At 34.8% G+C, this 18485-nt stretch overlaps 1 protein-coding gene and 3 pseudogenes across 1 annotated transcript; 1 reads left to right on the top strand and 3 right to left on the bottom strand.

Annotated features, from left to right (window-relative positions):
• Positions 1–362: 362 nt before the first annotated feature.
• Positions 363–5308, bottom strand: LOC120215019 (annotated as a pseudogene).
• A 43-nt stretch (positions 5309–5351) lies between these two features.
• Positions 5352–5795, top strand: LOC120215009 (AT-hook motif nuclear-localized protein 16-like). Its single transcript, XM_039212820.1, has 2 exons — positions 5352–5357; positions 5460–5795. Exons 1-2 carry the CDS (start codon positions 5352–5354, stop codon positions 5793–5795), a joined length of 342 nt encoding a protein of 113 aa, XP_039068751.1.
• A 164-nt stretch (positions 5796–5959) lies between these two features.
• Positions 5960–7684, bottom strand: LOC120216241 (annotated as a pseudogene).
• Positions 7685–8946: 1262 nt separating this feature from the next.
• On the bottom strand, positions 8947–11173 carry LOC120215002 (annotated as a pseudogene).
• Positions 11174–18485: the final 7312 nt, after the last annotated feature.

Below are 18485 nucleotides of genomic sequence, written 5' to 3'. Positions count from 1 at the left end.
ACGGATCGGTCTATCTACCTTAGATCTAGTCACATATAATGCAGCCTTAAGGCACTATATATGTAAGCTGCAACTGCATACATGTTGTAATAGAATTAAGTTGTTCAAGCCATTCGATTTTTCTTCTTTAATAAAGAGAAAAGTAATAGCATTACAAAAAATTATACAACTTGGGAAATATTAATGCTCAAAGTATCGACCCACCACAGCATATAAAATTAAGGAAAAAACCATAGCAACAGCCATAGAGTTGCAACTGTTTTTTCTTTCTTTATAAATTGAGAATTCAAGTCCACATTTGATGCAAGTTGATGCTGTTCTTGCACTCCGAACCAAACCGAAACCCAACTCTTCTACGACCCACCACAGCATATAATAATTAAGGAAAAAACCATAGCAACAGCCATAGAGTTGCAACTGTTTTTTCTTTCTTTATAAATTGAGAATTCAAGTCCACATTTGATGCAAGTTGATGCTGTTCTTGCACTCCGAACCAACCGAAACCAACTCTTCTACTGAGAAGCACGGCCTCCGCTTGCTTTAGTCACTTCTTCGAGAAGCCTATACATCCACGCTAGCATTCCTGTTTTGGTTGGCGCATAAAAGAGTCGGTTTATCGTCCGAAAGTGAATGCAAAATGGCAAGAAAATTCTAACCAGTAAAGGTGTGAATCGGAAATTTTGCTTCTTGAAACTCAAAACCTTTCAAATTATATAAGTAAATTTAGATCATTTAATAGTGGCTGTAGGTCGCAAACCTGTTAAAGCGAATGCCCTCCCAACTGCACAAAGTCGAGTGATGAAATGGAGAAAGCTTCGGCGCTCTTTTTATTGTCACGGTGATTGGTGACAGATCATACAAAAAGTAAACGGCTGAACAGAATGAAAAGTAATTAGCAACTACTAGCAGAAGGTGCAAAACAAGTAGTGATGTTTACAAAGCCACACATCCAACTACCAGGCCAAGTCCTATCAAACGCCTTCATAGGGGAAAGTATTCGGAGACGGAAAACTGATTTGTCGGGCAGAACTTCCTTTGAGATATATCTGTACTCAGTTGGGACAATCTGCAACACGGTGAAGACGGCACTTGAATGAATAGAGATGTGCTGCTATTTTACAGGACCGGAGCAGTCTAAACTAATGCCATAGTTTATAGAGGAGAGCATTTAGGAGTAGAAACCTTTATGTAATACTTGAATGTTCCACTTGTGTCGTGCACATCCGCACCGTACCATCAAGATTGTGAAGTCCTGGATATTTTGGCCCAAATGATAAATCATGAATCACATGACTTACATTGACATGCGTTGCTCCTCCAAAGATCTGTGAGCAGAGAGAAGAACAGACTTCAACTTAATTTGTAGATAAAGGAAAAGCCATTTCGAAAAGACTGAAAATGATAATATTCTAGATATCCTCAACACTGAAAGTGCCAAGCAACTATAGAGAAAATATGTATATACAACCTGGCACATTCTTGCAAACTAGTTTCAGAATTTTAAATTCTTCACTCTAGACAAAGTTTCAAATCTAGGCTAAATCGAAGACCTAGGCTTTCTCTTCAAGCTCCGACAGGTCTTAAGATCAGAATGAGGTACTTAATTTGAAAATGATATCAAAATTTCTAATTAAAGTCATTCACGTTCTTTTCCTTCCGCTACTGGAATTTTTATTAAAGTTAACCGATGAAGTTGGCACATGAGCATATCAGAAATCACAAGCAAATTCTAATTCACACAAGCAGAACTTATAAACTGAAGGAATAAAATAAAATAAAATGCTAGCTGAATACCAAAAGCACTTATATTGCCTAATAATACGAAGACAATGGTTGGAAAAACCAATACTTGAGATCAACCTACAGTAGAAACAAATTTTGAATAAACAAAGAGTTTTGAGGTTTTGATTGACAGTCATGCATTGACCATGAAAGTTTGAGGGTTAGATTGTTAAGAGGTTAATAACCATTTGAGCACATAAATGTTTAACCCATGATTGAATGTGAAAGTTTCCTGCCACCCTTTGGACATCTAATACCCCATAAACCTGCACAAATGTAACATTTATAGATCAGTAGATTTTATAATCTTCCATTTTCGACCTTTGGGGCCCCAAAAGTAAATATGGATAAATACCCGGCAGCCTTCCCATTGTCCAATGCTTGCACCTTCTTGATCATATTTTCAGCATCTTGATCAAAGCCAAGTGCATGAAGCTTTTCTCAGCATCATCATGATGTTCCTTCTCATCACCTGATCATATTTGCTACAAGAAATTAATTATTTAAGCCTTAAAATATCAGATTACAACCATTTTCATCTCTACTATACCTCACATGAACCATAATGACCTAAACAAAGTTGTAAAAAACTAATATAAACATATTTCTGCTTAATGCATCCCAGAAGAAACAAGTAAACTCTCAGATTTATCTAAATAAAATCCGTGAACAATTTGGTCATTTTAAAAAAAAAAGTTAATGATAAATAATCTAGAACTCGGGAAGTAGTTAAAGTACAATGCTTATAACTCATTTTCAAAGTGACTCGTATCTTTTTTCGAAGGAGAAAAGTGGGGTATTTTAGCATTCATGTAATCTTTATGAGAGTTCTACTGTTTTTTGCTTACTCACCCCACCACCCTAAATATGGGAAAGAGAGAAAAGGCAAAGTAATTGACCATCAGCAACATTGTGCATTGTGCAAATGATGTTGTGTCCTTGATAAATATAATGTCCAGATAACATACCACACATGTGAACATGGAAAATCTCCCAAAAGAAAAATTAAACCCTGAGGTAGAGCACAAACCATGCTTGTGAGCAGCATGCTCCTTTCCACAAGGTCAGACAAATATTCAGTGCCAATGATATGGCCATGATTGGCGAAGCTGCAGAAGATTTAACCTTGTTAGCCATATAAAAACATGGAAATCTTACCATAAATCCCACATCCATTTCTAAACGATAAAAAGGAGGACCTCTTAAGAGAATGTCTCATTCGTAGTACATGATTGATAAAACAATAAAGTCTTAAACAAAAATTGTTACTTTCCATATGTTAGTATCAAGATCCACCTTCTGCCAAATACCTGAGCATTAGATCAATTCACCCTAACCTTAAATGATCTCAAACTACTAATGGCATCATATCGGTTACAAAATTCCTCAATGGGTTACAAATCAGACAGAAAGATCCAAGGGTAAATAACTTTGTTACAGAGCTTGGTGCTTATAGTAAAAGTTCCCAGAAATGCTGCCTTAATGGCACTTGAGGTAAGTTAGGCTTGGAGAATTAACGTTGTAGAACATCAAAGGATTCGGTTTTTAAATAACATTCAAATAAGGGTTGCTGAGTTAAAAGTATTAGTTAATCTTTATACATGATAATTGTATGCAAAAGATGGAATTGTTGTAAATTGACCTTAGCTTGACTCATATCTGGCAGGTCAGTAAATTAAGTAGTTTAGGGGAACATATAGATGCGATTGCAGAAGATTATTGCATAAAAACAAAAGCAAAGGATTAAAGCATTCTTGGTGTTGAATTAGAAACCTAGACAACAGACTACCCAATAAACTGCCAAAAGAATTGGACACAATACCATACAAGCATGTTTAAGGCAGTGGATAAAGTTTGTTCAAACTTGTTCTCAGTGCGATCACCCTCTATGAAAACTTTGGAAATAAATAGCTAACAACCACAAAATCAAATGTAACATTGAATCCAAGTTGGTTCAACAACATTCTAAGAAATTCACAAAAGAGCAACGCCATTACTCCATCCAAACAAATTAAAAACATAAACATAGGTAGCATTCAAAATTAAAACTACAAAAAGAATGCAAACCTGATGAACAGTATTCGTTGGAAGATAATAGGTAAGCTCATGAAGAACAGCGTGGCCATTATCACTAACCACGATGGAAACTATAACAATGAATTTTACCATTGAAACAAAAACCAATTAGTAGCGGTTCAAATGAATAAATACATCATTTTTTTAGTTGAATATAAACTAAAAATTGAAAATTCACCTAGCGCTCCCGATTGCGTCTTCTGCAACAAATGTTCCTCCGTACGAGGAAATGCATCCAGACTTTTAATAGCTTGCTCCAAGCCCATCTTTCTTTCTTTCATTTTTCCTGTTCAAATAACATTAAAACATTTAAATCAATCGTCGGTATTCTAAACTAAGACAAATTGAAACGGAAACGAATAATTAGGGTTCGTTAGAAGCATAAAAAGAAATCGAAATGGATTTGCTGGAATTGGAGTATCCAAAGCGTAATAATTAGAATAGACTAATATTAGCAGACGAGGAACAATGAAATATCTAATAAGGAGATTTGTTATGGGAGAGCAGCTTCGAAATCTTCGCAAGGAGAGATGAATTTTCGCTGGCGGTCAACTCCGTCAGCAGTAGCCGCCTGGATTTTTACTTTTATTTTGAGTTCTTACTATATTTCCGATGAACGAAATGAAGGATAAATTACAAAACGTCACTAAACTTTTAACCCTCTTTCACTTTCATTACCATAGTTTTAAATCTTACATTACAATCATTAAATTTTTAACTTCCTTTTACTATGGTCATTATTATTAGCTACTATTAAGAAATACTCACATGAAACGTTAAAATTTATTTTAAAATTATTCTAATATTCTAAATTTGCATTCATTTGGTATTATTTCTAACGAACAAAGCGATCGCCGATTGATCTTAACAATAATAAGGATCATTTGGCCAAAAAATTAATCTAATTTGATTTAAGCTGGTCAGTGATGGAGTAAAAAGATTTTAATATTTAATTTCGATTAAGATTTAATTGAATTTGAGGAGATTGATTTTTTCAAAGAATTTGAACTGAAAGAAGAGAGAGAAGAAAAGCAGTAGTTGTCGAGAAAGGCAGTTACATGATGGAAGGGTCAGTTGCAGGTTGGCAGTAGGATAAAAGTACATGTACATGGATACAAGGTGGTATCACTTAACCATCTCCTAACAAATGATAAAATTAATGATTGAAACAAATACTAAAACCGACGTGCCGAACCAGCTTCTGCAAAATTGCTATTCGATTCCGAATTCCGTGTGTGCTTGACCAGGAGAAGCCGCTGATTCAAGAGTGCTCATGGATCATAATCAAGAACAAGACAAGGGGAATTTCCGTGTACCGGCCATTGATGAAATACTAATGGCTCAGAGAATGCCAAGGTGTGAAACCGATCAGTACTGCAGCTGGTGGTAAGAACATTAAGCGGCCTCGGGGGAGACCAGCGGGCTCCAAAAACAAACCGAAACCGCCCATTTTCGTCACTCGTGACAATGCTAATGCGATAAGAGCTCATGCGATGGAGGTGAGCTTGGGTTGTGATGTGAAGAGAGTCTAGCTAACTTTGCAAGGAAAAAGCAGCGTGCATTTGTGTGCTTAGCGGGTGTGTGACCAATGTTACACTTAGACAACCGCTTCATCGGGCGTGATTGTTACCCTGCACGGCCAGTATGATCCTCTCCTTGCTTGGATCGATCCTGCCACCTCCAGCCCCACCCGGGATTACGGGGCTAACAATTTACCTGGCCGGTACTCAGGGACAGGTTGCTGGTGTAGTAGTAGTTGGTGCAATCATTGCTTCCGGTCCGTTCTCATCATGGCCGCATCCTTCATGAAGGCCACCTTTGATCGTCTACCACTGGATGAAGATGAAGTAGCAGCCGCAATGCAGAACCGATACCATCACAATGGTCCGCACCATCAGCTTGACATTTCTGATTTGTATGGGATGCCACAAACTTGATCACCAGTGGCACTACACCTGATATGTACTCTTGGGCACCGGGACGAACTATGTCCAAATAATCCTCATTCTCTTATTGCAGTATCTTCACAGCCTCATACGGTATAGTATGTTACCCTCGGCTCTTCATGTTCGGACTTCGAACAATGTATTCAAACTAAGTCGGATCTTTTAAATATATGAAAAAAATTAAAAACAACCGCAATCATATCCATGTAGGACTCGATATATGCCGAACATGTTACCGTGATCCATCGTATTTTAAAACGAGTTTCAACTCATTCAAAACAGAGTAAATCTCCTTTGCTTGAGGGTGAAGCCTTCCACCAGAAACAAACTCATGAACTTCACCATTAACTTCAATCAGACTACACCCCGGTTCTTTCTCTAATTGCTTCTCTTTTATCAAAAGCCTCTGCTCATTGGCTTCCTCGAATTGCCTATTTGCAGCATATACATTAGACATAAGTACATATCCGGAGCTTTCGTCCGATCAAGTTCAGTAACATGCTTTGCTGCCCTTTTCGCCATCTCGACATTCCCATGCTTCCGACAAGCCGAGAGCAATGACCCCCATATAATAACGTCTCCATCAATAGGCATACTTGTTATCAGTTGTTCCGCCTCTTCGAGGAACCCAGCGTTACCTAATACATCAACCATACAACTATAGTGCTTAATGGAAGGTTCGATTTTGTATTTCTCCGTCATCGATGAGAAGTATTGTCTTGCTTTATCCACCATTCCTGCATGATTACAAGCCATTAGAACACCGATGAAGCTGACATAGTCGGGTTCGAGACTCGAAGACCCTAGCTCCGAAAACAATAGAATTGCTTCTCGTTCACATCCGTTGGTAGCTAGGCCTAAGATCATGGCATTCCAGCACGACAATCCGCCTTCGGGAGACGTTTGAAAGACTCGTACAGCCATTTCAACATCGCCGCACTTGCAATACATGTCTATAATTGCAGTAACGAGAATCGGGTTCAACTCGAAGTTCTGGTTTAGTATATAATCATGAATCCATTTCCCTTGTGTTATTGCTCCCAAGCAAGCAGACGCATTCAACAAGCTAACCATTGTAAACTGCTAGGCCGAATCTTCTCGCCCTGCATCTCTCGAAAACTCCAACGCTTCCGAAAATTACCGTTCCTAACGTAACCGCTAATCATCGAATTCCACGACACCGTGTTCCTCGTCGGCATTTTATCGAACAGTTTCCGGGCCTCATCGATCTCTCCACATTTGGCTAGCCCTATAACCATTGAATTCCACGCAACAACGTCGAGTTCCATCTCTTCGTCAAACATCAACCAAGCTTCACTCAAAAACCCACAATTCGCATACATGTAATAATTGTGTTTTGGATAAACCGGTCACGGTTGAGACCCTGTTTTATAACTCTCCCATGAAGCTGTCTCCCGTAACAGGCTAGGCCAAGTTGAGCGTAAGCCTTGAACACCGAAGGATACGTTAGCCTTTCCGGTTCAACAGACGAATGAACCAACATGTGAATGAAAAGAGAGATGGCGATTTCTGGGTTTGAGCTTCGAGAGAAGGCTCTAATGACGGTGTTCCAAGCAAAGAGATTTGGGTGTTCGATTCGAGCGAAGAAAGAAGAAGCGTAGTTGATGTCTCCTGCGGGAGAAGCTGAGAAGGCCAGGACACGGCTAGCTGCTATGATGTCTTTTACAAGGCCGGTTTTGATGAGTTGGGCATGGATTTTTTTGAGGTCTTTCATGTTGGTGCATTTTGTTTCGAGTAGAGAAAGATACGGGTGATCAGATATGAATTTGGTTATGGGGTTTGGAGAGGGTTTTACGCAGCTAAAGCTTTGGAGCATTGGTTTCTCTCTGCTTCTTTTTCTGGTTTCTTCCCCTCTCACGTTATCCGCAGCTCAGAGTTTAAAAATCAGCCCAATCTAATGAAAAAATGAACAGTTCTCGATGAAGTATTTGGAAACCGTTGGTTTACGTTCATTTATAAATAAATAAAAATGAATAGAAGTGTGATTGATTTATTTACGTTTATAACTGAGTCGTTTATTAGTTCATTTGTAACTTTTTATAAACTCATTTATTGATTCGTTTATAAATTTATTTATCGACTCGATTATAAGCTCGTTTATTCGGTTTTCTTTTTTCTTTTATTTTATATTTTAAATATTGATGATATAGGGATTAAATTGAACATAAGGTGAACTTTAGAGTTCTAAGCATAAAGTCTAAGGAAACTAAGGATTAGTAACATAGTTTCATCATTTTTCTCTACTGATTGCCAAATATTAAAAGTGAGTTAAATAAATATGTTTGTGAACGTTAAATGAATATATTCGCGAACGCTAAACGAACGAACACGAACACCTCCAAAAATAAATAAATGAACATGAACATAATACTGAAATTTAAATAAATACCAATCGAACATGTACACCTTTAAAAATAAACAAATGAACACAAATACAGCTTTGTTCTTTCATGCTTGGTTCATTTACAACCCTACTTGTATCATATATTTATTTGTCCAGTTCATAAGTTTTGTTATTCAACGATATTTAGTTGTACACATATAACGTATGCATAAGATTGCAATTTACATGTATTTCACAAGCTTTTTACTTTACATGGTATGATCAAGGGAAGCTTCATCCAAGCTTCATTTGAAACTATAACCCTAAAGAAGTTAAAGAGGGAAATAAAGAAGGATACAACCCTCTTTATTGAGATATTATAAGATATCATACTTCACAAACAGTGCTACCCTTGAGGATGTTCTGCTTCACCCCTGATAACTTCACCTATCAAGTCCTTGAAGATCAGCCGCTCCACATCTAATATAACCCCTGGAATTTCTCTCTTGCAATTGGTCCAGCTCATCGATCCAATCGTCAAATATCTCAATATGATGCTTTGCAGACTGTCAGCTGTATCATCCAAGCTTATAATTGAAGGAGTTTCGTTTATCTGTTTCCGAACATATATCGCCCACCGCCTGCAGTCTCTTTGATTTTCTTTCCTCCTGCATACTTGGGGAGACCCATGGTTTGCACGAGTTTTCGTTCATTCTTGTAAGAATTTCGTTAACTGCCTTCAAGATAAGCTGTTGTTATTCAGATCTGATTCATCAGCAATAAGACCCCCATAATCTGTGATGACAGAATGAAAAGAATTCAATCTATAAACTGTCCAAGCGCTGTGTTTGACAGACTCGAGGGTGTCAAATACAAGTACGTGTATGAAGGATATAAGAGTGGTCACCTTTAAAGGCATTTGATTTTTTCTTCACGGGAGACGGAGATTCGTCTCCATTGAATGTGGCATCTAGAACGGAGACAGGACTAGGTTGTTCCATGACTGTACTTGGAGGTTCTGTTGTTTCAATCTGAGTTCATAGAAATGTAAGCTGATTAAAAGATGATCAAACTTATGAATGGAAGGAAGGAAGAACGCTTACTTTATGATTCTTTTCCTGTTTTTGGGAGACTGGTGTCCCATCTTATAAGATCTATCCGTTCTTGTGGCTTCAATGTCATAAGTGGCAGCACTCGTATTAGCATATCCTTGCAAATTGTGGGGTTTGTGCCTGGACTTCCAGTGTGTCAAGCCTGGTTCTGTTTGTAGTCTGCTTGATTGCCTTCTGTTAATGCTCTGATCTGATGTTGGACAAGTGCGATGAGGTTGATTTCTGATTCAAGTTTCTTCTTCTGCAGTTCTAGGCATGCAGTCTCCGAGCTCGTTGCCAACTTGGGTTTTGCTGAGCAATAGGTGGAAGCTCTTTTGAAGTTTGGTTGAATCTTGAAGTTCTGGAAGTCATCTTATCCCTCGATTGGAGGCGGCTGGAAGGATCCTTGGGAGAATTAGGTCTTAGAGTTAATTCCTTACAAGGACACTAGTCAACCTTTTCATTTCCGGCATTTGCAGGGCTACTACCGGTACGAATTCTGCTTAAACTACCTGCTCCAACTGCTAATGAACTAGAATTGCTGGCATTATCCCATGCATTTTGCTGGTTTTATAACCTTTACTGGGGATTAAGGTGTGTTGGAGAACTAGTTCCCTTAACTATGCAGAAGTTGTATTGCTGTGTTGTACCTCTCTCAAATTTGGTGCTTCTGAGCTCCGACCAAGGAGCTGTTTGTGTGAGATGCAAATTTGAAGGGATCGTCTTTTCTAGTCTCTATCATCTGTTTGGACTTCTGCATTGCTTCAAGTATTTGCTTAAGTGCTCAGAGATCCTTTCCTGACTTTTGGAACTCAAGTTCGGCAACCTTTTCTCGATTTCACCATAAACAGTTAGAGAGGCGTTTTGGGTTATACGTGGAGTTTCTCGACTGCACTTCAAAGTCGATGTTTGATCTCTGCTTCCATCTATATGCTTCCAAGGGTCCGGTTCATTGGGACATATAGTTGCAACAGGTTTCTTTGAGTCTGCATTTATCGAATGAGGCGAGATGGATTCCTTCTTTGAATTTCTTGGAGAACAAGAAACTTGATTTCTCTTATTCTCATCGAATCTCGATGAGAGTGAAGCGGGATCATCATTGGATACTGACTAGTCTTGATCCGAAAACGTTGACCCATGGATTTGCATAGGGTCTGGCAATGTTTTCAACCCGATCAACTTGGTTACAACACTAGATGGTCCTTTGCGGCTTCCAGGTTCTTGTTGTTGGCTTCTTGTGTTCAGCTCTCCTAGAAGAAACTTCGACTTCGCATCGTTGGTTGAAACTTTGATGGAAATTTGCCTACTATCGAGTGACAACCTTGGCTGATCCTTGAGCTTAACTTTAACCCGTTGTGTGATCCTCTCATCGTAAGAGAACCGATGAGCATCCCTTGGCATGAAAGCAAGTGAACCATCCTTGCATCCATCGGCCGTTCTATGCACTTCTCGAAGCTTGGAAAAATCATGACTTAATTTATTGAGACTGATGTAAAATCATGACTTAATTTATTGAGACTGATGTTCCTTGCCTTGCAGCTTTAGTGACTGCAAGGGCCTCGGTGAATCTATGTACCTAATCTGGTGCTGCCTGCATCCTCTTTCGTAGTTTTAACCAATAAGCCGCGGATTCTCGAGATGCAGTCTTTAACCACATTTCTAAGCTCAACTGAATGTTTGCTTGGCTGAAAAGAAACCAGTGATTGATCATTGGATATCCCCTGCTCCGGGATTTCACGGAATCCGGTGATCGATGTCGATCAGCCCGAGATGGTTTGGTGCAGTTAGCAGATGAGTAATTTGACGAACAACAAGTGGACGAAAAGGAAGTTTCGGGGTGATTTGAAGGACAACATTTGTTTCTCTTTCACAACTGTTTTGAGATTATTTCCATGCTTCCATTTGAACCTAGACGAACAATGAATGTCAGCCATGGAAAAAATAAGTCTAATGATGAATTTCATCCCCTCACTTACCAAAACCGACGAGTTAGTCCTCTAATTTGACAGAATTTAACCCTCGTAATATAATAAAATTACGAAATTAAAACAAACTCATGAACTCAAACAATTAACTTTCACTAATCTGTTGCATATAAATGACTAAACTGCTAGTGTTTACTAATTCTCTACATATTAATTGGACAACTTTTCCACGTTTGGGATGAAATTTAAAAATTTTACGTAGAAAAAGTATAGCAAATAGAAATAAACTATTGAAATCAGGGAGGATGTAAGAATTATGTTAAAGGACAAACTTAAAAAAAAATTAATAGGTGACGAATTTATAAAACTTCGGGATGGAAATAAATTATCAACAATATATATATATATATATATATATATATATATATATATTAAAAAAATTAAATTATACAAGAATTCAAACAATCAAAGCTGGTTTAGTCTACATTCTACAATGTTTAAGCAAAGCCAAACTTGTTTTCAGAACAAATGGCAAGTAATTGCAGAGAGCTAAATTACCCGGTAGAAAGCCTTTGTGGTTCGAAGTGGCAACGCGTGGGCTGCAAAGAAAATGGTGAAACAGTCCATTAATGCACCCAAATTACTTCTGCAAATCTGGGTTTCCATCTGAATTCATCAACTTTGCAGACATCTTCACTTTCTGGCTTCAACTTGACCAAAGGTCGAACATGTTACGTGCATTGGCAGAAACCATTTGAACTTCCATTCAAGGGGCTTAATATATATATATATATACACACGTATATATTATACATGTAAATTATATATCTTTGCAATAGGATAAAACGTTTTCTTGCTTGGGCTTCGCAGAACAATGGCAGACAATATCTTCTGCCACAAAGCTGGGAAAGAACAGACAAAAATGATATATCCAGTCTAGTAAAATTAAAGGATAAATTATATGCTCAGCACTTACACTATTACTCTTAGTCTATTTAGTATCTAAACTTTTATTTTTAAAAAATCATACCTACATTTAGTTTTTATTTCATTTTAGTATTGTTGTTAAAAATTTAACGCACAGTGGTGGACAACGACCAATTCAAATGATGGACCATGAGAGTCCATCGTACGATGGACTTGGTACGATGGACCTGGCTTTTTATAGATGAAAAATTGAGATTTCATCGTTCATTTAGGGAGATTGAGACGTTTCTTGGTGAAACAGAGGTCAAAATCATGTTAATGGAGTTGAAATGGTATGAGTTAAAATTTTGGGCTTCATTGGCCTATGCATGTAACGACTGAGACTGTAGACACTGCAATCGACGAGTCCGTCTGTTAAGTTTTTAGCGATAGGATACTAAAATGAAACATAAAACTAAACATTAGATATTATTGAAAAAACGAAATTTAGGTACTTAAAAGGATCAAAATTATAATTATGTACTAAACATATAGTTTACAAAAAAATAAATATACAATATAAAGATTACGGTAGATGTTTACGTGTCTATAGTCCTTATTATTGTAATCATCATTGAATTATTAAGGGCCAATTTGGCATCACCTTTAAAAGTAAATTTAAAAAAGTAGGATAGAAAAAGAACTTTTAAAAGTTTTGTTTAAAAATATAGTTTAAATTTAATGTTCGGGATTGTTGTTAAAAGTAAATTTAAAAGATAAAATTTCATTATTATATTATAAATTTAAAATATAGAATTTAAATTATATTTATACTTAATACTATGATATATAAAATCTATAACTTAAACTATAATAAAAATATAAAAGATATTTTAAATAATTTATTAATAATATTTTATAAATTAAAAATTTTATTAAAAAATATATTATCAATACTTTTTAAATATAAAATATTTTATTATATTTCAATATATTAACCATTAATTTTATTTACTTTTAAATAATTAAATAAATTATTAAGTAATAAATATTTTTTAAGGATTGTTGAGTTAATCGATCGACGAAATAGCCAAGGGGGTGAATTGACAATTAAAAATTTGGTGGAAGCTTTTGCAGAAAATAGAAAATATTTGCACAACGATTTAGAATGGTTAAACTTTCTCAATCAAAGTCTACGTCCACTACCTTAGTTATCCACACTAAGGATTTTTCATAAATTCACTAATTTGACTTTCTTTTGAGGACAAAGAGTAACCTTACAACTCTATCAAGAATTATTCCCCAGATTCTTGAGAATACTCTCTCCCAAAGAGAACAATAAAAATTTCGTAAACTTACAGAAAAACCTCACAAGACAAGATGTTTGCACAATTATAGAACAAAGAAAGAACACTCAATAATGAATACAATTGAGTACAAAAGGTGTTATTGAAAGCAAAATGAATATTGAATGAAAAATAGGCTTAAAATGTTCTAACTTGATGTTTAAGGTTTTCTCTTTGGTTCTCTCTCAATTCTTGTTTTTGTAATTGATCAATGGCTCCTGAGCTTGTTTAAATACACCTTGTATCACTTTTGAACGTTGGAGATAATTGGTGAAGTCAATAGAGCCATTGTGGTGTTAATACTATTTAAAAATTGTTGGGAGCGTAGGTGTATCGATACACTATCAAGGTGTATCGATACACTCAATGTAAAATTTAAATATTCGACGTTGTTTGACCTGGGTATCAATACACTCAAGAGTGTATCGGTACCCAATTACATTCGATGTTCTCTCGGAGCCAGAAGTGTATTGGTACATCAGTTGTGTATCAATACCCAAATTAAATTCGAAGTTGAGGGTGCATCGATACATCCAATAGTGTATCAGTATCTCCCTTTGTAAAAATCATTTTTGGCCCGATTATGGTTCGAAATACTTTGTAAAAATTGTTTCAAAAATATTTTAAGATTAAAACACAATTTTACACTTAAGGATTAAAATTGACATTTGAAAACTTTGAGTAATATTTTTGATATTCGAATAATTTAATCAAATATATAAATTTGAAATCGAATATAAAATCTTAAAATTCATTTAAACTTTATTTGTTATATCGAAACATCAAAATATTTTTAACATGTGTTAATATTAAATTATTAAAATAAAATGTAAATACATAATTGAGTGGAGTTCATGCATTAATAAGGGTAAAATTATAATTTTCTTCCAAACACAAAGTTGAAAATAAAAAAAAATACAAATTATAGCTTTTGCAGTTAGATTTAAACCACCGACCGTTTCTACCGTATTTTTTTTTTCATTTTTATCCATTTAGTATTATTTTACAGTTAAAACGAACTTTTTAACTAAAAGTACATTTAAAAAGTCACGCTAAACGAGACCTCTCGTGATATGGTATAATTTTATTCAATTAAAATTAGTATTTATATAAATACATATAGTTAGATTTTTAGAATTTGATGTAAAATCTTTTTGTATTTTTTGTCAATGTAAAATTTTCCTTATTTATATGTAAATTTTCAAATATTTTTTATATAAATTTGTGTATTTTAGATTTTCTTCTTAATGTTCTATAATCGTTTAATCATTGTTATCAATAATATTAACCAATAATAATAAGACTGAGACTTTATGATAAAAAAAAGGTCAACATATAAGAGCTGTCAGGTGTCACAAATGATCATGACACCCGCATCAAGTGAAGTACAATAATTTGGACTACAAAATCGAACGGCTCAAATTGGTTAATGACAGCTGATCTTGTTACTTTGTGATCCCTTAATAACCTTTGGATCAAAATATTTTTTTTAAATTAATAATTGGTATCGATCTATTGACCGACTAATCCAGATCGGGTACTGTAGAGACAAGGGCGACCCTCTTAGTCCAGTTTGCTCCATTCGCAAATGTCAATATTCGAACCCCTAACTTTACTTAAGGTACCTAATACCTCATTTCACTAAATAAAAAAACCTTTTTTATTTACGTTAAATCTAATACTAATTGCGTCACAAAATGAATTTGTTTAATATGTTTTCACATTCAAATCATTGACTCAATTTTAGATATAATTTTAAATAAAAAATTAAGGGGGATAAAGGGTTAAGCGAGCCAATTAGCAGGTGTTTAATTGGTTGTGCAGGTGAGTTTACTGGGATCATGTGCACATCATGTTAGCCATGATTATTTAAACTATAGATGAACAACGAAATTAAGAAAATCGAAAAATTGATATGAATCGAGTAAAACGATTCGATTTGATTTGGTTCGGTTTGACATAATACAGTTTGGTTTAAAGTCTTAATTATTTTGATTCGGTTTGAGTTTTCTATATAGAACCCATTTGTTCCATATCGAATCGAATAGGCAATTTTTTAAAAAAAATTTATAATTTCAAGTGATTTTTTCATTGAAAAACCGAAAAACCAAACCGAACCGAAAAAACCGGTTTCAGTTTTTTCGGTTTTTTAACCATTCGATTATGGTTTTGGTTTAAATTTTAAAAAACCGTTTATTTCGGTTCGATTCAATTTTTAATAAAAAATCGAACCGAACGAAACCAAACCGAATACACCCCTAATTCAAACCCTTGCTTTCTTCCCATCTCATTCAATAAATTATTCCTCACTTTTGCCCCCTCAGCGTCACACAAAATATATTCTCTTGCTATGAAAATGGAAACAATTGAGTTCTCTAATTATCAAAAATTATAAAATGATCTATCAACTATAGAATATTACTTAATTGAATCTATCGACTATTAAAAGTTTTCAAATTGTCACCTGACTATTCATTATGTTCTAAACTTATCTTTTATACATTAAAAGATTGATGACAGTTTGAGCTAGATATTAATCTACTATATGAGATATGATAATCGTTTGAGATTCTTAGATCAACATAGCTCGGACAGTATATTAACATCCAGCTCAGACGGTTATCAAATTTTTAACAGAAAATAACAAATTTGGAACATAATAGTTAAGAGACTCAACAAAACAACATTTTGTAGTTAGGAGATCATTTTGTAACGGTCGATAGTTAGAGGACTCAATAAAATAATACCCTATAATTAGGATACCATTTTATTTTTTTTCAACTTGATTTTAAAAAAGTTGATGACTTGTAACAATTTTATCAGAAATAAATTTAGTTGTCGTTGAATTTAGTATTTACTATAGCATTCATTATATTTTCTATAAATATATATTTTGAGATCAAAGATTTAAAAGTCTTATTATATATGACGCAGATACATGAATATGTTAATAATTTTATTAAATATATAATTATAAAACATTTCAGATGTAATTATGATACATAAAAATACATAAATACGATAAAATTTAATGAATTACTGAAATTAAAATAAACTTTTGATAACCGGGTAATTGCATTAGTGATGATAATTTAATCTAAAGTTAATAGATTATGAATTGATTTTATCTGAAAAGGTTGGATTTTTAAAAAAAAAGAATTGAATTCAAGTCGGGTCAGATTTTTTTAAGAGAGTGAGATCGGGTCGGTTGGAGGGTGAAAAACTCCGAACCGACATGACCCAAAGATAATAATGTATTTTTTTTAAATTATTATTATTTTTAATTACTTCTTTATTTTATAAAGGTCGGGTCAATTTTATATCCTAAAAAATTGAGTCAGATTCAGGTAGATGATATATATTTTCGGATCATGTGAAGAACATATAATTTTCAAACAAGATTCCAACTAAGATAAAAGATATATATTTCGGATCTAGTCGACCAAAAACCATATCCAACCTGCACGTTACCGTCCATTATGACATATATGGGCGTTAAATCAAGGAATTGGGTATCAAAAAAGTCAATCCATTAAAGAAAGCTTTTAAGAGAGTGAGATCGGGTCGGTTGGAGGGTGAAAAACTCCGAACCGACATGACCCAAGATATAATGTATTTTTTTTAAATTATTATTATTTTTAATTACTTCTTTATTTATAAAGGTCGGGTCAATTTTATATCCTAAAAAATTGAGTCAGATTCAGGTAGATGATATATTTCGGATCATGTGAAGAACATAATTTTCAAACAAGATTCCAACTAAGATAAAAGATATATATTTCGGATCTAGTCGACCAAAAACCATATCCAACCTGCACGTTACCGTCCATTATGACATATATGGGCGTTAAATCAAGGAATTGGGTATCAAAAAAGTCAATCCATTAAAGAAAGCTTAAGGAATGAGGAAGCAAGTGGGAAGTTTGCTCTACCAAGTACAAGTAACATATGCACTGCATGAGGCAAAAATAGATTTGATAATGATAATGTCACATTATTGTTCAAAATAAAGAAAATAATAATAAATAAAACCATTACGTTTATTATTATTTCAATTGGTATCTACTAATATCATAACATTATTGTTCAAAAATAAAGAAAATAAATAAATAAAATCATTATGTTTATTATTATTTCAATTTTTTTATGGATAATTTTAATTTTATTACCTAGGTACTAATTCTGCTACATAAAAACTCATCAATGGGATAATGGACACTTAAAAAAAAATTTAATGGTCAACACCCCAACGATTACAAAGGTAAATATTGAGACTGACTAATCTATTTATATTATTTCCTCTTAATTGAATACCTATAATCTCCTTAATTAAACTCATAATTTATTTCTCACTTCTTGTACTTCCTCGGTATAATCTTCTATTTCTTTCCTCCCTTAGGGAATAGATTAAAGCGCACCACGCAAGTTTCAAGGTAGTAGTGAGTAAGGACTTATCTTTCCAAGTACCATTGGCCCAATCTATCATGCTCACCCATAGTAAAATATGAGTGCTTAAGCCAGAGAGATTCGGAATAACCTTCCATAAGGAAACTGCTAGATAGCACTCACTAAACAGATGCTCCCTAGTCTCCGTAGTTTCATTGTAGATTATGCATGAACCAATGGTAACAATTCCCATTCTTTGGAGCCTCTCCCTAATTGGGAGTCTATCCAGAAGTGACATCTATGTAATCATGTTATATTTGGGGACGTGTAGAGGAAACCATATCAAATTGTGCCATGAGACTTTTCTTCTTTTACCCTATAGTAAAATATGAGTGCTTAAGCCAGAGAGATTCGGAATAACCTTCCATAAGGAAACTGCTAGATAGCACTCACTAAACAGATGGTCCCTAGTCTCCGTAGTTTCATTGTAGATTATGCATGAACCAATGGTAACAATTCCCATTCTTTGGAGCCTCTCCATAGTTGGGAGTCTATCCAGAAGTGACATCTATGTAATCATGCTATGTTTGGGGACGTGTAGAGGAAACCATATCAATTTGTGTCATGAGACTTTTCTTCTTTTACCCGTAGTTCTTTCCAAAAATCTTTTATCTTCGTAGCTC

This window comes from Hibiscus syriacus, unplaced genomic scaffold, assembly GCF_006381635.1.
Source record: "Hibiscus syriacus cultivar Baekdansim isolate YM2019G1 unplaced genomic scaffold, ASM638163v2 tig00000764_pilon, whole genome shotgun sequence".
Lineage (NCBI taxonomy): Eukaryota > Viridiplantae > Streptophyta > Magnoliopsida > Malvales > Malvaceae > Hibiscus > Hibiscus syriacus.
Note: the sequence above shows the minus strand (reverse complement) of the source record. Positions and strands in the feature narration are given on the sequence as shown.